The sequence below is a fragment of the Juglans regia genome, chromosome 11 (genome assembly GCF_001411555.2).
Source record: "Juglans regia cultivar Chandler chromosome 11, Walnut 2.0, whole genome shotgun sequence".
In the NCBI taxonomy this organism is placed as follows: domain Eukaryota; kingdom Viridiplantae; phylum Streptophyta; class Magnoliopsida; order Fagales; family Juglandaceae; genus Juglans; species Juglans regia.
Window position 1 is genome coordinate 33,236,468 of NC_049911.1, and position 24,919 is coordinate 33,261,386.

Consider the following 24,919-nt stretch of genomic DNA (forward strand, 5'->3'; position numbering starts at 1 on the left):
TATTACATTCTACTAAATACTTATACGATTTTGACTACTGGATACAGTATTATTTTTCAAACCAAAATCCGTATTATAAAAATAGTAATTTTTATTTATATGTGCATTTTTTTAATTTCTGTAACGGTAACATTTTTTCTCATTTCTCTAACGGTAAGATTTTGAAGACTTTCTCAAAATCTATCAATTTGAACTCCTACCTCTAACCGTAATTGAATTTGTCTTTTCTCCAAAGGTAACTTTTTTTCTCCAGTCTCAAACAGTAACATTTTTTGTCCTATATGTAACGGTAATTTTTTTCTCTAAAAATACGTATTTTGCCTTCATTCACATTCTAACTATCTCAAATCTCATTTCATCTAAAGAACCAAATTTCAACAGTCTCCCCTAATCTCTCATTCCCTTCATCAAATGGATCGTACATTCTTTCGCAAATTACTCACATACTTATCATCTGAAAATGAGCTGGATGTTGTTCTTAATGACGAGACTGATGGACAGTCATCGAGGCATCGTGCCAATCGCCAACGCAGTAAGTTTATTCGGTGTGATCATATTTAAAGCACGAGCGCCTATTTCATGATTATTTCACAAAAAATCAAGTATATCCCTCGAATCTATTTCAATTGAGATTTCGGATGAGCCGTCTCATATTTCTCCGTATTCTAAATGATGTAGTTTTACGAGCCGTACTTCGTCCAGAGAAGAGATAATGTCAGAAGACTCGGTTTATCTTCTATGCAAAAGATAATCCCAGCACTTAGAATGCTGGCGTATGGGGTTATTGAAAATTTTATGGATGAATACATACGTATTGGTGAAAGCAACGCAATTGAGAGCCTTCAAAAATTCTCTGAGACAACAGGAAGTGTTTTTTCAGATAAATATTTACGGTCTCTAAATGCCAATGATATTGCTTGATTGCTTGCGGTTGGGGAACAATGAGGATTCCCAGGAATGCTAGGAAGCATTGATTGCAAGCATTGGAATTGAAAAATTTATCCCACAGCTTGGAAATGTATGTACTCTGACCACATTCATGAACCAACTATTATTTAGAAGCAGTTGCTTCATATAATCTTTGGATATGACATGCATTTTTTGGTATGTCCGGTTCACATAACGACATAAATGTGCTAGAGAGATCTTTTATTTTCACGGAACTTGCCCAGGGGCATGCTCCTATAGTCAATTACACAATTAATGACAACCACTACCAGATGGGGTATTACCTTGCGGATGGTATTTATCCTAAGTGACGAATTTATGTGAAGACGATTTCATCACCACAAGGGAATAAGAAATTTTTTTTTTGTGAAAGTACAAGAATCCGCAAGAAAAGATGTCGAACGTGCATTTGGGATACTTCAACAACGATTTGCAATCATTCGTGGATCTTCCCAAATGTTCAAAGTCAAGGAACTAACAAATATAATGAAAGCATGTGTTATTTTACATAATATGATCATTGAAGACGAGCGTGATGATAGTGAGGGTCTGAATATTGAGTATGATCAACTTGATGATGAACTCTCGAAATTGTTGCGCAATCATACAACTGAACTTACGGACTTCATCCAGCGTCATCATCATATTAGAGACACCTCGGCACATCATCAGTTCCAAGCAGATCTAATTGAATATCAATCGCTATTATATTCCCAACAGTAGACATGTCGCATAATTGATTGGTATTTCCTTCATGTTATAGTAACTATATTTGAGTTAATCAAATTTCAATTCGTATTTCCTTTATGTTAGTATAAACTATATTTGAGTTAATTAAATTTCCATTCGTATTTTCTTCATGTTAGTAGTGATTATATTTGAGATAATCTGTAATATTTTCTGAAATTGTAATAGCTAATTTCCTTGTTTCAAAATATTAATTTACACAATTCAAATTAAAAATTTAACAATCTTAGTATCAATAATATTGTCATCCATCATTATTTGAAATAAAAAACAAATAAAGAAATAAACTTTTTATAGAAAAAGTTTATCAATCCAAATGTCCTGCATTATTACGTCTCGCCATGATTTCTCTCTGCAATTGCTGGAACTATAACTGTTGCAGTTCTGGCTTGGCACTCATGTCTAGCATCATAATGCGCTGATCCGCAATCCGGGTGAGAATTACCTCGCCATATCAATGGGGCCCTATTAACACTTATGAATTAACCCGCACTATAACACCATCATCAGAGCTTAATAACAACCCCCTCCCCCGAGAGATATTAAACACTGCAAAGGACCCAACAACACAGAAAAAATTAATGAATGGATAACCACAAACAACGATAAATCACATTTCATAACCACAAACTCCACCAAATTATCCTCAAAATCAATAACCCCACAAATTCCATAAGCAAAAAGTCTACCAAATTCTCCTTAAAACCAAAAACTCCACAAATTTCATAATCACAAACTCCACCAAAATCTCTTCAAAACCGAAAACCCCACAAAACAGTTGGAAAACAATAAGAGAAACAAATTAAAAAAAATAAATCTATGTGATAGCATCATCAAATTCTCGGCAACCAAAAAGTCAACACAACCAACCACATTCACAGACAGAAACCCACCGCAGAGTATCATAAAAAAGCCATAATCGATCAACAAAATCGGTAAGAAAACAATGAGAGAAACAAATTAAAAAAAATAAAAAAAAGTGTGAAATTGCTCATTACTTTCTCGGCAACCAAACAGTGAATACAACCAAAAATTCAATGCAGATCATCCTAGAAAATCCACAATCCCAAGCCTAAATGAATGTTTAGATCAAGAAAAATGGTTGGTTTCGCAATTAGAGAAACAAAGTAATTAAAAAAAACAAAGATAATGCATCATCACTTTCTCGGGAGCCAAACACTCAAGACAGTTAAAATAATACAGAGAAATCAATGGCAATGCAAGAATAAAAATAAGAAACAGTTTTCTTAAACAAAGCCCAAAATCAAAAATTTAAACGAGTGAAAAAAAAAATGCAAATCAGTGAAAGCATTGCAAGCTTTCTCGGCAACCAAACAACGAAGACATCGCCGATGTAGAGAGAGAGTTGAAGACCTTCTTTCGCATACTTACCTTGATCATGGCGTCGGGAGGAAGAAAAAGAGAAATAGAGAAATAGAGAATGAGAGAGATATTCCAATAAAAATACAAGAAAATTAGGGAAATGAGGGAAGAGAGAAACAATTTTGATTTTGAAGAAACCGAAATCAAACTTACAAAAATTGCCGATAGAGAGGGGTTGCGATCGTTGGTATTGCGAGGGAAGGGCCAACCGAAAGAGAAGAAGACGCGGGTCGAAGGCCAAACCAAATGCGATGGAGATGTACAGTCGTTCCCCATATATGAGGAACGACTGTACACACTGTAAATACAAACTGCAAAATGGGGATTGAGATGGAAAGGGTTTTTCTCCAAACCCTCAAATTTTCTCTAAATTATAGGGATGGGGGAGAGATGGAGAACCCAATGGGAATGCTCTAAGAGCAACAACTTGTTCTGAGCTTTTCTTTACCCCCCAATATTTCTGGTGAATTTTAATATCTACTAGTGTCTGTAACTTCTTAATTTAATAACACGTGATGTTTCTTAATAACATGTTCACATCTTGTTAAAAAACTTATTGGACATCTCCTAATTAAAAAAGGAATGGACAAGATTGAGAGAAAAAACCTATTCATTTTTTCATTAAAAACAATCTTAATTCATTAACTTTTTAAAGGGAGATATCCAATGATTTTTTAATAAAAACATAAATGAAATCCGTTATTTATAGGAAAACTCTTAAGTCAAGCGAGATTGCGTACCGAAGTGCACCCAGGTGCTGACATGGATTAATTTAATGAAACAAACCATTTTTTATTGTAATTGAATGTGCTGAAGGTTTTGGGCGATCTGAAGCGAAATGAAAATAGAAGACAAAACACACAATTTTGACAAAACGGGATCTTTGTGCCCTCCCTCCTCTCTATGCCCTCTCTCTTCTCTAGTTTGACAAAAAATGGAATTTGTTTTCAAAATTTTATGTGATTGAAATGAAAATAATGAAGAGATAACATGAATCTTGCAGATTTCCTTGAATCTCTGTGGAGGGACATAGAAATGAACAGGCTTCACCATGACCATTCCCATGACTTGAGTCTCGTAATTATATCACACGGGCTAACCTCACGTGTCTTCCTCATGAAGTGGTTCAAGTGGACGGTTGAGCAATTCGAGCTCTTAAACAATCCTGGAAATTGTGAATTTCGAGTGCTGGAGTTAGGAAGTGGTGGAGAATACAGCCTAGCAATCCATCACACAGAGGAGGAAATGAGAGAAAGGGGATTGGATTCTAAGATGATAGCTTACCTATAGTAACAGGAGTGCTTGGAACGACAATTGTCCCTATTATCTTGATATTTTTTTTGACCATCTAGCTGACTCTGATGAAAACGAATATGAAGACAGTGACGACAAAACTCGAAGTGATGCTTCAAGTATATGCGCATAGGTTAGCCAACATTTGATTTGGAGATCATTTTTATTTTTTTTATTCACTTGGTTGCTGTTTTTGCATAGTGAATCAAATATTAGAAAAATGAATTTTCAAGGCTGATTTGATTGTCTAGTCATATTGTAAAAATCACAAGTTTGGCTTCTAATTTGAGAATAGGGAAGATGACAATCAGTTAGAAATTCTTAAAGAACTGCTGTTGTAACCCTTAGCTTCCATGATGGGGATTGAAAAAAACAGAGACAACAATTTTGATATTTTAACTTGGATTTCTTCTGCGAGCAACTCTGGGTCTTGCTATGTATGTCTTCTTCTCTTCCAGTTTCGTGTTTTGTTTTATTAATATCATAAGAGCCACGTCAGCCATCAGTACACAATTAATATCCAAAACTGCTTGAACGTAGAAGAACTGTTATTTATATAGGTGGGGCTGGTCCAGCTACTAAGAATTCTGAGAAATTCATAATACTAACTGTAGCTTGCAAGTAACTAATTTGATGTAATCTGAACAGTCAGTCAAAGGGGCACGACTATGGGCCCTGGTGGGACCCGCTTCTGAATAGGTGAGCAATCCCACCCATTTTCCTTGCTATGAGACACAGTAAAATGCTTAGGAACCCAACTTTCCCCAATTGAGCCTCTCTCTCTCAGTAGCTCCCTCTGTTTTTCCTCAACAGTTCTCTTTGCTTCTCTTGCTTTCTCCCAGTCTTTGCTCAGGATGCACTGGCTCACCTCACTCCACACCACAGCTGATTCACTTGGCCACAATTCCTATTGGAAGAAAGATAATCTCAAATCATGCTCAGGTACACAAAGACTCACTTGCGAATGTACATGAAATTTAGCATGCATCTTTGCGTACACATCCCTGACATGTATATTTTACTAGAAGACAAAACAACTACGTGCCTAACTATTGATTAGCAAAATCATCGACAGACATGATTCGTGCATGCAGTTCTTTTAGTAGCTCAGTACCTCAAAAAACGGCCCAGCTTAAATTGTGGTAAGGAGTGGGATTCTATATAGAAATTTGGGATTATCAATATAATTGCAGTAATGCATACTTCTGTTTTTTTTTTTTTTTTGTAAAAAAAGGTCATCTTTTCTTCTCTGGTAGAAGTGTTTGTATACAAGTTGCAGTCTTAATGTGCTTGAAATTAAATGGTAAGGCCATTATTTCCTATTATGTTTTATGAAAGGCATACTCAAGACAAAAAGAGAAAAAGGGGAAAAGAGAGATAGATGAGTGTTTCACAAGTGAATTACCCTAGGATCCTTGACAATAGTAGCATTCAGCCTTGAAATGACTTCTTTTGCATTGTATATATCTGTAAATTCCCCACTATTGATGTCCTTCACTCTGACAATTCTGCAATGAGATGAAAAGGTAGCATTTTACTATAGAATTGAGTACTCTTTATAGCAAGAAAGGAGAATAAAGATACTTGTACCTATCCCAGTGACCATCAATCTCATAAAGAGTCTTCAACGATGATGACTCGAATATCTTCCCTTTAATATATCGATGATTTCCTCTGCGCCACATAAAAGAACTGCTCTTGCAACAATACTCAGCTTCCAGACCAGTTTCTTGGCACTGGATCTTGACATTGCCAACCCAATCTGTCCCAGGACCTGGAAGAAATCTGATTGATAGATTTGGCGCATTCATAACATAAGTTTCTCCATGATTTAGTAGCTTCAGCTGCCTTTTTCCCTGCAACACAGCTTCCACTGAAGTACCTATATTGGTTTTTCAAAACATGTAAGTACCTACTGCTTGAAGGAAGAGAAATAAAATATATGTCGTAGCCAAAGCAGAATGCAGTCTCAAGGTTATCTCCACCAGTCAATGTCACAGACCTGCGCTGTGCACAAGAATCCTAAATTTTTCAAACGAAAATAGCATACCTTGAATCATTTAGAAGATTTCAAAAATTTGGAAAGTGAACTTCAAAACAAGAAAAAGCAGAGAAATATATCCTTACTTGGGCAGTTCTTTTTGGACAATATACTAGAGACTGCTGGATCAACACTAAGGAAAAAATGTCAATAAGAGTATACAATTGTATCAAATATTCCTATCGATCAATACTACCAGAATCTGATCCCATCTACACCCAAAAAACATATAGTAAAAAACCAGAATCTGTCCCTTCTAAAAACCTTCTGAATCGAACTGTCCATAAACAGATCAGGTAGATAGATGCATCACTTAAAGAAATCTTGATCTTGGTGTGGAAGTAGGGGTGGGAAGGGACTACAAAAGAAAGGTGTAAAAAACTCCTGGAAAAACTATAGCTGTAAATTCAAGGTTCATATACTGCCTTCTGCTTGCATCTACAGACAATACACGGAAAGATAACAGGTAAGTTCCACACATAGACCGAAATTTCCCAATTTGATACGGCAAATAATTAGTCCACAATTTCAAAGCCTTTTTTTTTCAGATACGAGTGAATGGCCATGGTTCAACTTACAACACATTAAAAAGATGTACTTGCTCAGCAAAAAGTAAAATCATAATACTCTACTATAATTCATGTACCATGGAATTTGGGGGCAACACGATGACACCAAGTCAATTCGACATTTTCTTCCTCATTGGTTGCCTGGAGTGCAGATACTGGTGGGTGATGCGAAACCTGAAGACAGGACAAGGAGTGCAGCCAAAGTAAGGGAAAAAACAAATAAATCTGCTGTTTAAACCAGGACAAGCTGTTCTTGCATCAAGATCGAGTATGGCCAGGCCTTTATAAGTGCTTGGTACAAAATGTGGCAATCTTTTGACAGCCAAGTGTGTGATAAATGTTACCCTTACACTGTTTGCTCTAGAGAGTTGTAGAAAGCTAATAAGCAACTCAAGTAGAACATTGTTTCCGCTTGCTAATAAAGTAAAACAAATACCTGTTCAAGTAGAAAATTGAAATTTCCCCTTGAAACATGGTGCGTCTCTCCCAGAACAGGATTGTAAGGAGCAACACCAAATTTCACAGGACGAAGCGTGGAAATGCTCCATGCTACAACAGCTATGAGTCTTTCATGTGGGCCCTCACCATGGTGGCACCTGCTTAACATATCGGTAGCAGTGCAATACACTGTTTCTCCATAGCTCTGAAGTTGCGACTTTGGAAGGTTGAGGAGAGGGGGCAACTAAACTTGCAAAATAAACAATAGGTAAAATTGGTAACACGGTAACGCCATGTTAACATCATCACTACTTGTGCTATTGGAAATCACAAACTCTCTATTACATGAAGGTTCAAATATGAAATGTGATATCATATTGCCACTAGAGGCATTGTCACTGAGAAAAATACGAAATGCAGCATTATTACCACCTGTCCAAAACTGGCTTCCTACCACCATAGCCATTTGTGCTTTATATGCAGTATGAAACAGACTATACTCATGTACAAAGAAAGATTTATTTTTATCAACAGGACTTGGACTCTTAAAACATCCCTCAGAAAATGCCCCTGTACTATGTTCTAAAGCATTTAATAATCGACAACATGATAGTTACTTCAAAATTGCCCTTTATCAAGCAAATCGACTATGAACAGGTAATAATTAGTCACCATAGTCATCTTATATAATTGTAATTGGCGGAATGAATCCAACATTCCACTACTCTTGGCTTTCTAACATCTTTGATGTAGGTATGAAACCTCTCCAATGAAATTTGACTAAACTTATGGCATTACCTGTTAATCCTATCAATTGAACCCTCCGAAATATCTCAATTCCATGCCAAATTCTAATTGTATATAATAGTTTCAGCTATCCCAATTGACCTGAGTTTTGGTATCCATCCCTAAAAAAAGTTATAAGAAATGGGAGAACATGAGGGCGTGTCTCTAGCCGTTAAATTGTTATAGTTGCTAGATGATATGATTTCAAATACATGCAATGCAAAGTGGATTTTACACATTGATCCAGTAAAAAGTCATCAAGTGGAGTACCATTACTTAAGAGTCCCTATATTAATATTAGATAAGTCTTAGAGTATGCAACTCTCGTATATTTTTTTTTTTAAAAAAAAATTAGAATCCACCTTTAAAAAAATAAAATTTTCATTTAATCTTCAAATTTACCAATTTTTTTCAAAAGAGTCCATTGGACTTTCACACCCCCAAATTTGCAAACATCATTCCTCATAAATATACAACGTAGAACTGTAGAAGAGATTGACTTGCCTGAAAGCTTGTGAGATCTGATCCTGGCCTGACATTTTTAAAGAGACTCAAAATAAGTTGGAGAAGACTAGGAGCCGTGTAATCAGCATCCGATTCCCCCTCTAAGGTCTCTGGCTTTGTCAGAACAATTATGTTCTCCCTCTTCCCTCCGGTGACCTGCAACACATTGCAACATTTCCCAGCACTTACACATCGGTAGTAAATTTTTTCTTACCCAAAAAATAAAAAACTCACTTTTATCTTTTTTATCACTCGACTACAATGGAAACCCTCTTTTCACTCTTCCTTCCCTCACGACTCAAGGCACCCTCCCTTTCTCTTTCATTTCCTTCACTTTTTCTCGGATACTTCGCTTTTTGTCCAAGGCCTTTTCCCATATCACTCGAACTTTGCTCATCCTTTCACCTAGAGTTAGCTTTGTTTGAAAATTAAATTATCTCAACTCATAATTATAATTTTTTTAAATTTTTATATAAAATATAATAAATAATTTTAATTTTTTTAAATTCTTAAATAATAATAATAATAATAAACAATAATATCCTTATAATATTTTATCATTTCAAATCAACTCAACTCAATTCAACATCTAAAAATAACCTTAATTTAGTTCAAAGCGGGAGTGGAGATCCAGTGTATTTGGTTTAAACGCAATTCAATTCATCTCAAACTAATAATTAATCAAATTTATTATTTTTTTAATTACTTATAAAAAAAATTAAATCCATCTCAATCTATTTAATACAATTTAACCTAAAAAATTAAATTCATTTTAAATTAAAAAAATTAAACTCATCTCAATGAAATCATAAAATATTATTATTCGTAACTCAATTAAACTTATTTTAACGTCCAAACGTAATTTTAATATGTGATTTTACTCCAATAGATTCAATACACCTTCTCGAGATGGGATAGAGAATACACAAAAATTCTTAAAATTTTTTAAAAATTTCTAATTTTATTATCAAATATCACTCAAATATAAAATATTTTTTAAAATTCTAATTTTTAATTTTTTATATAATCATCTTCTAATTATTAGTTAAAATAAATTAATGTAACTTTTATAAACTTTAAAACAAAAATTATATTTAAATATTTAAATAATTTGTTAATTTTATAATATTATATTTACTTTTTTCACTCTGTTTTTTTAAAAATCTATAACATATCTTAATTCAGATTTTTAATTATTATTTATATAATAAATAATAAATAATTCTTCTCGGTTTATCTACTTTACACCCTACAAACCGAATTTAACAAATGAACCGGCTCTTTCTCTCCCACCCCCAACATCTTCTCTTTCGGCCGAACCCTCCTCGCGTATCTTCCTTTCAATCTTCGCGTATCGCCTGGGAATCTCCTCGTGCCTTCATCCCCACGTGTCTGAGACAAACAAAGCTGCAGCCGCGTGCGTAAATCTCCTCCCCTCTTCTCTCTGTGAAACCAATCTGCCCCAAAATTGGCCGAATGTGTGCAGCTCCTTCGTCTCCTCCTGCCTTCCTCCCCCACAAACTTTGCAATTGGCCGAAAATATCAGTACGTACTCCAACGTGTTCCATTTGTTTATTTTTCTTGTTTGCGTAAGTGAGTTATAGACACCAACGGATTCTTCTTTAAAAATGATACAACACTAGTAACGTTTCTGGAAGATGGATTTATTTGTCTTGATTGGAGGCCAGGCCCTTGGTAGATATGACTGGTGCATGTAAATCATCTTAATAAGGTAGCCTGTTTTATGGTATAAAAGGGAATTTCTTGAAGACATGGAAATATGTATTTGGCTTTTACATTACAGCACAGAACAAAGAGTAGAGTTATCCAAAAAATGAAGAAGAAAAGAAGAAAGACGCGGTTTTTGAATATATGAGAGGTCGTTTTAGTTTTTCATGTTTTCAAATTCAAAGCAGAAATTCTGAAATGAAATACCCAAAACCATTAAACACGAAGGGAAGTTTGGGGCTTCAAATTTACCTGGAAAGTTACGAATGGTGATCTTCAAATTTACATGCGAGCAGGGAAAGAAAAGCGTCACGTCAATTGTGTAGTGTTAGTTAAGAAAGAGTCTACTCCAAAGCCGGTCTACTCTCCAACTCCCCACACCAACTGATGTAGCAAACCGGGTTTAAGTGAAAACGGTCTAGTCTTGCCGAATCCACTTCACTCTCTGCCCTTCCCCCTTTGTCTTCCCTCTCCCCGTGTTCCCTCCCCTGTTTTACAAACACAATATATCTCTCTTTCTCTAGTTCTTTCATCTGCAGATTCTCAATGATATAAAAAAAATTATAGTTTGTATTGCTCTCTTCAGAACAAGAAAAATGGAGATAAACGGCCACCAAATAAGATCTTCTCCAAAAAAAAAGAGCTCCCTTCCCATTAAAAAAAATCTCCAGGTATAATATTAAGATGCGATTCTTCCCCTATTTTACCCACTCCCCCCATATCCCGAATCATCCCAAGTGGCCTTCAAATTTTTTTCCCTCCCCTGCAGAACCTTTCACCACAAACGACTCTGATGTTCTCTCTCGCATTGTTCAGATTTATATATTTGGATTTTCCTCGATCTTCTGCAAACGTGCTTTTGTAGACATATAAAGGGTAAATGCTAAGACCCTGTACACTACACCAAGGCTTTGGTAGGCTAAGTGCAAGATAGTCTTCCAAGACTCCTTCTGAAATGCAGCAGTTAATGTCAATCCAGTTACAATTCAAGTACTCTGTTGTTATGATAATTACGGATGTTTTTGGATTACTAAAATTGTTAGTCCAAATTACGAGCAAATCTGCCGCAGAAGAAGAAGAGGAAAAAAGAAAAAAAAAATGCAAGGGGGAAAAAAGGAGGATAGTGCGAGAGAGAGAAACCTCGGAGTCGTCTGTGAACGATGCGGGTGAAAGGTTTTGCAGGGGAGGGAAAATTTTTGAAAATTTAAAAAATAATACTAGGCATACCTCCTTTTGTTAATTACCTCATTTGCCCTTACAATGAAAAAGTTGCTCTGCTAGGGTTAGCTACCTACTCATGCGTTATGGCTGCCGCCGGGGCTCCAAGGGCAACCAGGCACCGACAATGAGAACAGGGTCGTTTGCGGACAGGGTCTCGCAGTCTCCTATGCCTTTACCCGAGGTGAACATTCCTATGAAGCCTCCAAAAATGATAGATGAGGAGCTGTGTGTGATGTTCTCCCCGGAGGAAATCCACAAATCGGCTCAACCTTTTGTCTTCTCTCTTGTGATGAAGTTCCTGCGACAACGACCTAGCTTGGATGTGATCAGGTCTTTTGTGCGTAGCCGATGGGGTCTGGAATCTCAACCTATGGTTTCCAGTATGAGGAAACCAATACATGTATTCCTCAGATTTTCAAAGGCGGACGATTTCCTCAAGGATTTCTCTCAGGAAGCATGTGATGTGGAAGGAGTGCCTTATAGATTTTTCCATTGGACGACAAACTTCAATGAAAATGCGGAACTAGCCCGTGTTCCGGTTTGGGTTGTTCTCCCGGGGTTGCCCCCAAATTTCTACCATGAGGCTTTCCTTCGGAACTTGCTCTTGCCGATTGGAAGGTACATCTGTTGTGATAATAGTACTCGGTGTGCGACACACACAGATGGTGCCAGGATCTGCGTAGAGATGGACGCGGTGGCGGAACCTCGGCAGGGTTTTGGATTGGTGCTCCCCGGCAGCCTAGCAGTAGATTCCAGGTAATTGAATACGAAACCTTGCTTGCCTATTGTGTTCATTGTAGTATCCAGGGGCATAATAAAAACACTTGTAAGAAAGATTTTCCAAAAGAAAAAATTGATGGGGGAAGGGGTGAACGTGGAAAGGAGGGCCTGAAGTGGGTAAAAAAATCAAGGGGTGAGAAGAGGGATGCTGCTGAACTTGAAGAAGGTGAAATAGAAATTGAAAAACAAAGTGGTAAGGAATTGTGTAAAGTTTCAAATTTTGTGGAAGATATAGTTCTGGATGGAAACGTAGTTACAACAGGGGAGAGTAATGTTTTAAAGGAGACGGGCTTCTCAATCCCGGAAATGGAGGAAGATGAAGTTGTGGTTGTTGAGGATGCTGAACAAATACCGGAAGTTACGGCCCTTGTTTTTTTTAAACAAGGGCCGTGTTTTTTTCGGTCAGTATTTTTTTTTTTAAACTATAAGTTTATTTTTTAACTCTCAATTTAGACTAGACTATTTATAATTTATATATATATTTATATATAGACTATTATTTTAAAATATAATTTTGAAATATAATTTATTTATAATCGATTATCTCGAAATATTATCTCGAAACGCTATCTCGAAACGGTATCGAAATCAAAATATTTTATTTCAATACTCTGACCGATACGATATTCAGCAGATTATTTAAAATATTGGTATATCCCGTTCTCTCTCCGCGAGGGAAGGGAATATGGAAGGGTCTCATATACAAATGGAGAGGATGTTATGTCTGACAATGAAGAGAGAAGCAAGAGTGCTGGGGAAAAACAATAACCGAAACTGAGTTCTATTCGGGCCAAAAGCAGGCCGGCAAAGCTAAACTTATGATAAACTCAATCTTGTTTTGGAATATTAAAGGGCAAGTCCTCTCAAAAAAGGTTCATTAAGGGTTCGTTTGGAACATAAACTACTTTCAACTCATCATTACAACTTTTTTAAATCTCAACATAAAATATAATAAACAATTCAACTTTTTCAAATTTTAAAATAATAATAATATTAAAAAATAATATTCTAATAATATTTTATCATCTCAATTCAACTCACTTCAACATTTAAACTCACCCTAAAATGATCAAAGAAAAGAAACCGACTATTATAGCTTTAACAGAACCTTTTGGTGATCTTCAACAATTGAAATGGTTACAAAGTGACATTTCTTTTGAATGTTGAAATGATTTTATCTTATCTCATCATCTAAACATCACTAAAAAATAAATTATGTTTAATTTTAAATCTTTTATCTAATTATTATAACTTTTCTAAATTTTTTTAGATAAAATACAAAAGTAATTTAACTTTTTTAAATCACAAAATAAAAATAATATTAAAAAATAATATTCTAATAAATATATTTTAACTTTATAACATTTGTATTTAACTTTTTCTTTCCTTTTCTCAAAACTCTATAAAATATTTTAATTTAAAATTTTTTTCTGATATTTAAATTATTTCATCATTATTTATAAAAATATTTTTTTACTATTCATATATTTTTTTATCTCATCTCGTATAAATATCATGCAATATCTAAATATACCCAAACCAGCACTCAATCCATGCAAAAGAAGCTGTTGGACGCCTGTTTCGTGGGTTTTGCAGCGAAGAAACCAAGAAATCGAACATAAGTTATTGATTACATTTTTCCAACATTATGGGCTCGTTAGAATTGTGATTTTGCCAACAGTATGATGGTCTAATGATATATGCTCATCCTTCAGATAAAAAATCTGAGTTCAAAATCCACTCCGTTATTTAAAAATAAATAAAAAAAAATTGTGATTCAAAGTTATCGCAACTCTAGCTACCATCCAAAAGTCTAAGGTACATTTGGATAGTGAGAATATTTGAGAAGTGTTGAAAATGTTTGTGAATAGTTATGAGTAGAGATTGAAGTGAGTTTGTGAGTCCCATTAAGAATATTTTGAGTTATTTGGATATGTAAAGTATGTTGAGTTGTTGACTTTTAGATAAGTAGTTAAAAAAGGTGTGAGTCTCATAAATATTATAGTGATTTTATTTTTAATAATAAATATTATAGTGATTTTATTATAGTAATTTTTTAATATTAATAAATATTATAATGATTTTATTTTTAATTTATATATAATAATGATAAATATTATAACGATTTTATTTTTTATTTATATATAATAGTGATAAGTATTATAGAATGTTTGTGAATAGTTATGATTAGAGATTGAAGTGGGTTTGTGGGTACCATTGAGAGTATTTTAAATTGTTTGGCATGTGAAGTATTTTCAAAAGTACGAGAATACTTGGAAAGTGTTGAGAATACTTTGGTAACCAAACATAGCCTAAATGGTTGCTGTTTTGAGTTAATGCGGTTGCTGTTCCAAAAAGTCCGAAAGTACACAACAATTTGCTTTTGAAATTTGGACGGTACGAAGTATGGGTGGGTGTACAACAACTGCTGGAATCGGCCGTGAACTGATAAGATCGATCGCCAGAGTATTGAACTGATCAAAACCGACAAAAAACCAATCGGTGGTCAAGAAGAATTGAGAGAAAATCGATATCAGTGGTTCGGCGCCGATTTGAATTCTTGGAAAACTATTAAACCGGCTAATCCAAACTTTTTTTTTAATATATGTATATAAAACGGCGTCATTTCACTTAAATCGATGTTGTCACTTAAATGAGTAAGACAATGTCGATTTACACTGTTTTAAAACTTTAAAGTTTTAAAAGCCAAACGACATCATTTCAAAATGAATTAATAACTACCCCTAACCCCTCTTCTTCTTCCCTGAGTCGTCTTCTTCTTCCATGGCAGCGACGACGCGACGTTTCTTTCCTTCTTCCTCAGTTCCTCATCCTTCATAGAAGACGCCGACGGTAGATTGAAGACTGCACCAACACACGTCAAAACCTATATGATCGGTTTCTTCTCCCCAAACCCATATTTTCGACCAATAGACCCATAGCAGATGTTGTTGGTGTCTCAATTTTGCGCCGAAACTGACGTCGAACTCATCAGTGTACAGCCCTAGTACGAAGCAAGTCATGCGTATGTTGTCTTATTTTATAATATTTTATTTTAAAAAATTATATTCATCATTCTTATACTACATATTATATATTATTTTATTTTATCAAATGTGTAGTATATGAATAATGAGTATAAAAATTTAATAAATTTAAATAAAATAAATAAAATTTTTAAAAAAATTAAGAATTAAATTAAATATAATGTATAATATATAAAAATGATGAATAACAAAAAATCTTTTATTTTATTTCTTACCATTTTAGTTTTTACTATACTAATAACGAGAGTAGGAGGCTCTTTGATGTTGAGCTAAGTTGCTAACGGTTCTGCTGCAATTGGGTCAGTTGCTGCTCCTATATTTATTTAATGCAACCTTTCAAGCATCATGTAGCCACTTTTATTACGCCAACTACTCTGCAATGTATTAATTATTTTATATTAAATTTATTTTTTTAACTTTAATTAAAAAATATTATCCTAACAACAGTTAAAAAATTAAAAATAGATGGAAAAAAATAATTTTTTGTTAAATTTATACACTCTATAATTATAAATATAATTTCTTTTAAAAATATGATTAACAAAAAAAATTATAGATAAAATTTCTCATTTATTTTTATAAAACTTCTCAACTCATATATAATCATTATAATTTTCACAAATTATCATATAAAATAAAATAAATAATTTAATTTTTTCAAATCTCAAAATAAAAATAATATTAAAAAATATTTTATAATAATATTTTATTTAACTTTCAATTTTTATCTCAATTCATCTCATCTTATTTGTAAAAACAAATGAGGTCATTTTTTGAATTCATAAATCATGTCTTTCTTTCTATAAACTTTGAAAAATAGTTTGACAACAAAATTATAGATGATAAATCTTTAATATCTATTAAATATTACAAATCTCTTATATATATATATATTAAATATTTGTAATATGCATTATAAAACCTTTCTAACAGATATTGATTGATTATAAATCCTACCGACACATGGTATTAACAGTACTTAGTAAAGTCCAAAATCCGAGTGCACCAAAAAAAGGTCGGTAGTTTAAGGTCACACGAAGATCGTCTTCAAAGCGCTGACAAAAATATATATCCTTCCTGGATTGGGATCAGCAATTCCATCCCATCACCTAAAACGCATGATCTACAATTCTCCAACAAAATCTTATCCGCCACCCGCCATCCATCCTTCGACTATTCACCATGGCCTCAGTCTTAGTCGAGAAAATTAATATTAAGGTCCCATTTGACATAGACCGGTCTGATGTTAACTCATTTTATTATTATAATTTTTTAAATTTTTATATAAAATATAATAAATTATTTAATTATTTTAAATTTTAAAATAATAATATTATTAAAAAATAATATTCTAATAATATTTTATTCAACTTTTAACTTTAATCTAAAATTATTTTATCTCTTCTTATTATCTAAACGATACCTAATTCTTCCTATCCATCCTAAATCTTGACCCTCTACTGTATATATTTCTTATCTCTTTATAACATACCATAGACGTATCATGAGCTGTAGTGTAGATTTCCTTTGGTGTGTTGCTGAATATAAAGAAGACCTTTTAATTTCAAGGAAGCTAAAGAAAGACCAAAGGAAACGTGCGTTCCGGAGATAAAACCACACATGTACATACAAAGAACAGGTCGTGAAAAGGATCGAAAAATACAATATGTGATGTCATACAAAAGCATGAATGATATAGCTGGCTAGATAGTAAGACGTACAAATTAAGATGGTCTCAAAATTAAACTTGGATCGTATCTTCTACACATGATGATATGTTGTACTACAATTTTTGAGTTCATCTAAATCATTTTATATGTAATTTAAAGATCAGGAATATACATGCAGTATATGCATATAATATATATAGTGTAGTATTCATGAATATTTTCTGTAATCACATTTATTTATTGGAAAAGGAATGATCGATGAAATTATACGTTGTGATTACATGCAGAGGCGGATCTAAGAAAGGGTAGAGGGGCCATAGCCCTGGGTTTAAAAATAATAATAATATATATTAATTTTTTATGATTTAATAACATTATATTAATTTCATTTAATCGATCTCTTCTTTCAAAAATTATTTTGATCCTCTTTATAAAATTATTTTAATTTCTAAAAATAAAATAAAAAATATTTTATTATAATTTTAATTTTGTTATCGGCGCCTGCAACAAATTCATGGTTGTGTCACTAATTAAATAGTACTACTGCTTTATTATTATGCATGCAGGATTTGCTGTCCTAACTTGGCGTTAAAGATTGTCAGATAAAAAGAAAACAAAAAATCTACTCAACCTCCTACTATTCACACAACCTCCACACTCCACATTATTTTTAATTTTTATTATTTTTTTCTTTTATTAAATATTTATTATATGAATAATGAATAAAAAATTTGAAATAATTTAAAAAGAATAAACTCAAAAAAAAATTTAAAAAAAATATTAAAAATTTAAAAAATTTAAAAAAGTGTGGAGTGTGGAGTGTGGTGGAGGTTGTGTAGTAAAGCTCAAAAGAAAAAGGGCAGCCGATTTGTACAGATCACCACGTACGCCCGGCCAGAGCATGATGTCAAATTTAATTATGCCATTCCAGTCCATCAGAACGGGCATAGAATCTAGCTGATATATATATATATATATATATACATATACAGTAGTTAGCTAGCATATTCAACCAAGTAATGGCCGGCAAACGCAAACTGCTTTTACCGGCGGAAACCGCTTTCACATGCCGGCAAACAGCCACCTTGGAAACATGAAATAAAAGGATTCTAAGCGGATTTTTTCAAAGCTAGAACACAAAGCCCTGGCTAGAAGCTAAAGTTGACGGATGGTGTAATGCAAAACATAGATAGACATATGTATGTATGTGTATTTATTCTGTCTAAGAAAAAGAGAGTAGGGAAAGGTAGTCATACCATTACGAAGAGACTTGGAGGATTAAAGGTAGATGGGGGAGGGTCCTGGGAAGGGGCTTCCTGAGTTCCTTTTGCGCGCTGAGATGGTCGACAGAGCCGATTGAGGTTGTGATACGACTTCGGATCGATCGGAGGAGCATGCTATATATCTACCCTACCTGTGTGGTTTGTTTCTAAGGTCAATTGCCCTTTTTATAAGCTGATCAGGAGAGAGCAATATAGGCATCCAGTTGGCCAGATTTTTTCTTTCCAAAAAATTAAAAACTAATCCTTCGCTTTTCACCCTTTTTAAAATTTAGTCGTTGATTTTCTAAAATAAACTTTGTAGCCCTTTGATTTTGTTATTTTCACAAAATAAATTCCTAAACAAATGACTTTATATAACAAGTCAAATCTACTTTATAATAAAAATAATTTTACAATCTAATGTACCACATCAAATCACATGTATTTGTGAATTTACTTTTATAAATTTTTTTTATCATCGTAACACTTTTTATTTTGATCATTTTAAATTCCATAACTAATTTTAAATTTTGCTATTGTTTGTCGAGCAAAACTTTGCTCAATAACAAAGATCATTTATTAATTTTTCAAGGGATTTGGGTTTGGGTTGTTGAGATTGGAATTTGGATTTGATATTTCTGTTGGTTTCTGATATTTTTTAAATCAATATATGGTCTTAATAATATTTGAACTCGAAATTCTTATAATTCTCATTATAAGTCTATACCCAATAACGAAGATCATCATCTAGGTTACATTACGCGCATAAATTATTATTATTGTTTTAAAATGTAATTGTAAATAATGTGGCATTCTCATTATATTATACTATATTATTTAATTAAGATTATTTATGTAAAGAAAATTCTATACATCATACTGTTATCATACTTTCATCCTATTAAGTAAGATTTGACACATTTATCATCATTAAATAATTATTTATTTCATGCTTCATTATCATTTAATGGTGATGAATGTGTCATATACTACTTAATATGATTAAAATAAGATTAGAATGTGGTGTATAATATTACTAAAAAGTAACATTTCTACCCTAAATTAAATACTTAATGATTAATAAGGATAATGCAAGTCCTCTGCTCCCAGCTCCCGCTGGGAGCTACCACTGGCATTTTTTTGTTTTTATTTTTTACTTCATGATTAAAGAATTATTTTTTAATGATGTTGTGAAATTTAAAAAAAAGTATTTAAAAAGTGTTAAAAAATACATGTAAAAAAATAAGTAAAAAAAAAAACACACACACCAAAATAATTAGCGGGAACCAGTTGTAACTGTAGTGTCGTCTTAAAATTAAGGAAAATGATAGTCTCATCAGTGATTTTTACAGCTCGGTGTTAATATTGTTGAATTTTTTATTTTTATTTTACTAATGATTAAGAAATGATTTTTAAATAATATTGTATTTTTTATTTTTTTAAAAAATATTTAAAAATGTAAAAAAATTATTAAAAAAAAAAACAATTATGCCTGACGGTTCCAATTAATAAAGCACCGATTCGGCCTACTATGAGATTTGACTCTGTCAGAGTTTGATGGCTTTCTTCTTTATCACAAGTTTTCTTTTCAGTTTTTTCGATTTTCTTGTTAACTGTCATCTTTCAAACATTGAACTCGCGTATGATATTTGTCGACTCTTGTCTCCGGAAAGTTAAAATTGTATAAAAAACAGAATATAGAAAGGAAAATGCTAGAGCTCCCGCTGAAGCTCTAGTATATTTTTTTATGTGTATTTTTTAATTTTTTTTTTATGTAGATGTTTTTAATGATTTTAAATATTTTTAAAAAATAAAAAAATTTATAATATTATTAAATAATACTTGCTTAATCACGAAGTAAAATATAAAATATTTTTATATGATTTTTTATTTTACTTCGTGATTAAGGAAGTATTTTTTAATAATTTTTTTTTACTTCTTGATTAAGAAAGTATTTTTAATAATGTTCTAAATTTATTTTATTTTTTAAAAAATATTAAAAAATATTAAAAAAAATTATATAAAAAACAACTTAAAAAAAAATACATACAAAAATACACTACAGCCCCAGCGGGAGCCCCCAGCGGGGACTGTAGCACGATCCATATAGAAAGCATAGGTGTCAGAGGCGGATTTTCGGAGGGTTTTCCTGTCAAAAATATTAAAATAACCCCCCTTCCCCTCTCAAATTTGTTTACAAAACATTATTAGAAACTTAGATGCATTTATTTTTAAAATTTATATTATATTATTTTTATTTTATTTTATGAGCAATTAATATTGGTTCTTTTGATGGGACAAGCATACTATACTCTATTTAAATAGTGAAAATATTTCATCCATCTCATCTTATTATTATAATTTTTTAAATTATTATATAAAATATAATAAATAATTTATTTTTTTAAATTTTAAAAAAATAATAATATTAAAAAATAATACTTTAATAATATTTTATTTAACTTTCAATTTTCATCTAAAACAATCTAATCTCATTTCACTATCCAAAACATATTTTATTGTAATTTCATAACAAAAACTATCCCAAATTTTATTCTATATGAATTAATAGAAGCTTCTATTTTTTATTTGCAGTCATATTCAAACTTTTCTTTTCATGTATTATCTTTCTCCGTCGTTTTTACTTGAGTTTCCCTTACTATTTTTCCTTGTTAACTCAACATATAATTAAGATTTTTTATTAAAGAAGGAAAATCTTATTATTATTATTATTTTTTGAAACAATAACTGATTTTGTTATTCATTCAATAACCTCAAAATCATTACAAAACTTTTCGCTCATCACATAGCTCATCGTTACAAAACAATAACTGATTTATATCATTCATGATCAGCATAACGTGAAATAAAACTGATGAGTTGGGATTTTGAGGGTTTTGACCATTTCAATTAAAATTAGTACAATTGCAATTAATTTTTTTATATAAATCAAGTTTGATTTAACATTATTTGAACCTGACATCACATAACATTTACTATTAACAATTGCTTTCGCGAGTCTTAGATTTAACACGATTTTAAAACAAAATAAAGAATAATTAAGATTAAGGGCCTAAATCCATGATCGCTACAAGCTCCTCCAAAAATTATTTGGGATATTTTATCAACAAAAAATCGTATTAGAAGATTCATCCCAAATATTTCTCTCGTCCCCTGTGTGAATAGCAAGAAGAAAATTTACTCTACCTTTTTTATTGAGTGTCCAGTCACAAGAATACTCTGGAGTCAAAGTACTTGGCCACTCAAATCTCTCCTCTTTGGCCATATCTTCTATGAAAGATTGGCTACTTTTCATCATAAATCCAATGTCAAAATTAGGCCTTACTTCCCTTGAAGTTCATCATTTCCAAATCTTCGCAACTCTGATTTTAGATTTTATCTGGCGCCTAAGAAATGATATAGTCCACAACAAAACTAGTCTTTTCCTCCACAATGCAAAGGAGCAACTGAATCACTCTTATCAATAATATTTGCATGCTTGGAAATAAAAATCTTTGTCAAAAAGAGACTTGAAATGGCAAAATCCCACCTCCGATCAGATCAGCATCTCCTTTGATGATGTAATAAGGAGCACCTTCTCTGTAGCCTCAGTAGTCAGTAGAAATTCAGAAGGACAGGATATCGAGATCTGGATGGAAGAAAACATTAACGCAATCCCAATGATTGCAAAAGCTTTAGAAGTAAAGCTAGCCATAAAAATGGCTGAACATAAAAAATCACCGTCAACATTATTAGAAGGAGATGCACAACTGGTGATATCCTTGATTCATGGAGTTTTAACAGACTGGCAAATCACCCCATCACTGAAGATATTGCAAATATTTTGGAAGCTCATAGAGGCTGGAGCTTTAAAAAAATTGATTGATCTCAAAATCGATTTAAGCACTTAGTGGCATAATGGGCAACTACTAATTCAGTTTTTGGTAGCTTACCAGTAGCGAATATTACTTCTAATATTTTGTATATTAATAATGGGAAGGACCCTCCCTAAACCTTATTATTATTATTTTTTTTATATATAAAAATTAAGTAAAGTTATTGTTTCTCTCCCCAAAAATCAAGTTATTGTTGACTCCTAGTGCTTGAATTTAGGGCCCGTTTGAATACAGAGGTGATCTCATCTAATTTTAACTAATAATTTTACTATTATTTATAAATTATCTCAACTCATTTCATCTCACTATTTAATTAATAATCTCATTATTATAGAAGACTTGAAATAAAGTCTTCTATAAATATAAATAAAAGGAGTTAAATATGCTGTTTTTAAACAAATCATGATTAACGAATTGAACTTGGCACATAATATTTTTTATTTTTATATATTCTCCTAATTCCACTCAACCGGTTTTTTTCGTCGGTGAAAATATACATAAACAATAAATATGATGCAAATTTTTTTTTTTTGACTTAAACTGAAATATTTAAAATTATTAAATATTTTTTATTTAACTACGGGTATAAAAATACATCATGGCTATAATATAAATTTTTATAATTATATATAAACAACAAAATTGTATATGTATATAAGTAAGCATCTTTACATATATGATACCGAAGGACAATATGATACGTATGGTGACGAGGTGATAAATTCTTAAAATTACTCATAATTTTTTTCCTAAGTATCATACTTAAATATAAAATATTTTTTAATTTTAATTTTTTAATTTAATTATTACAATTTTTATAAATTATAAAATAAAATATAAAAATTAATATAACTTTTATAAATTTTAAAATAAAAATAATATTGAAATAACCTTTTAATTTGTAATTTTTAAAATTTAATAAAATATATTAAATAATTTTACTATAATTCATACAAAGAGTTCCAAACCAATCATAATCCGAGCAATAAATTTTATGGGTACAACGGTAACCAAAGGTCCCAACTACGTAACCTTCACACCAATCAGGCGAGGAAGCGAATTAAATGAAGAAAAATAGAAAAGAATACAAAAATTGAGACATGAGCTTTCATTTTCTTGACTCGACTGACAGGCGGTTCTTAAATGGGAAATAAATACATTAAAAAAGAAAGAGTGGTTGACGGCTGAACGACGTAATCACCGCTTTTAATGCGAAACACGTGATCCATGAAATCAAATGTACCTGAATTTTAACGAAACAAAATTATACGTATTACGTGCGGTGTCGTATAAATTTGCAATGTCGGGTGGGGTCACAATATGGAGACTTAAGTCTTATCCTAAGCTGAGAATAATAATTTAGGTTACGTCTTAATGTTAAATTGAATTGAATTAAATTAAATTTTTTATAATTAATAATAAGTTAAAATAATTGAATGAATTTTATAAAATTCACTTAAAATTAATTTAAAATATATTTAAATATTAAAATAAATATAGATATATTTATAAAAAATTATAAAAGAAATAGATTTTATTATTATTTTATACTATTCACCTGACAAAAAAAATCAAAATAATCTGCTCCTTCAATACCAAATATAGTAAAAATAAAAAACTTTCCATTTGCGTGCGGTGCAACCATTCACGCCAACAAAAATAATGATTAAAGACTCAAAACGTGGAGCTGGAGCAACCATTGTTTTTTTTTTTTTTTTTTTTTCATTTTGATAGTATTTACAATTTCATTTTCTTTCAAGTTTTTTTTATCATATTACTTTTTCATTAAAATTTTTTTTATCCGTTTCCTTTCATTTATTTATTTTTACATAAATCACTAGCAGCCGAAGTCAACAATCTTTACAAAGTTAGGAATGGGTTACGAAGGTCTATAGTATAAAACGAGTTAAATGCTTTTACGAATATAAACCCAGCTCAAAGTGCATTTTGATGATAGATGAAGTCTCAAAATGAACTGAGCTGAGTTACTCTTAACATCCAAACGAGCCTTTTATTGGCATTCATACCATTGGTATTTATTTTATAAAAAATATAACTATTTTATTTCTAAAAATAAGTTTAATAATAAGTGAGATAAAGAGAAATTCAATCCCTCCCGATCCTATCCAAAAGGGTGAATTGGAGTTGATGCTAGGGTGGCGGTCCCTTGCAGAGCTATATTTCTATAATTTTAGGTAGAGGTGTTCTTCGGACCGATCTGGGGGTGATGGACTGAAATTTTCAAACTATAACTTTTTTTGAACTAAATATCCATAGAGATGGGATCGGATTGATTCGGTCTAGTTGGTCCAACTTAATTATTTTATATTTTTATTTTTATTTTTAAATAAATTAATAAAATTTGTTATTTAAATTACTAAATTAAAATTAATTAAATTATTAATGTGAATTATATAATTAACTCATTAAAAAAATATTTTATATAACCAATGATAATAAATTAGATAAAAATTATATCATTAACTTATATAATTACTATAAAAAAATAATATATTAATTATTAAAAATATTTTAAAAATATATATAAGAGTTCGGTCCATTTTGGTCCAGAATTTATAGACTCCGGGACCGGACCGAATGGTTTC

General features: G+C 31.8%; 1 protein-coding gene across 1 annotated transcript; it reads right to left on the minus strand.

The window, feature by feature from the left end:
• Nucleotides 1-4,888: 4,888 nt before the first annotated feature.
• LOC109003104 (oxysterol-binding protein-related protein 4B-like) lies at nucleotides 4,889-18,578 on the minus strand. Its single transcript, XM_018981095.2, has 7 exons — nucleotides 18,412-18,578; nucleotides 8,710-8,865; nucleotides 7,418-7,663; nucleotides 7,059-7,155; nucleotides 5,962-6,253; nucleotides 5,777-5,879; nucleotides 4,889-5,278 (listed from the first exon to the last, which is right to left on the minus strand). The coding sequence occupies exons 1-7, from the start codon at nucleotides 18,412-18,414 to the stop codon at nucleotides 5,024-5,026; spliced, it is 1,152 nt and encodes a 383-aa protein (XP_018836640.1). The 5' UTR covers nucleotides 18,415-18,578; the 3' UTR covers nucleotides 4,889-5,023.
• Nucleotides 18,579-24,919: the final 6,341 nt, after the last annotated feature.

Excerpts from the sequence above, each read along its gene's own strand:
- LOC109003104 (XM_018981095.2), bottom strand. Across the intron at positions 7,156-7,417 it reads TCAATTTTCTACTTGAACAG|GTTTCGCATCACCCACCAGT; the intron begins GTATTTGTTTTA and ends TCCTGTCTTCAG. Across the intron at positions 5,279-5,776 it reads CTATTGTCAAGGATCCTAGG|GAATTGTGGCCAAGTGAATC; the intron begins GTAATTCACTTG and ends TTCTTCCAATAG.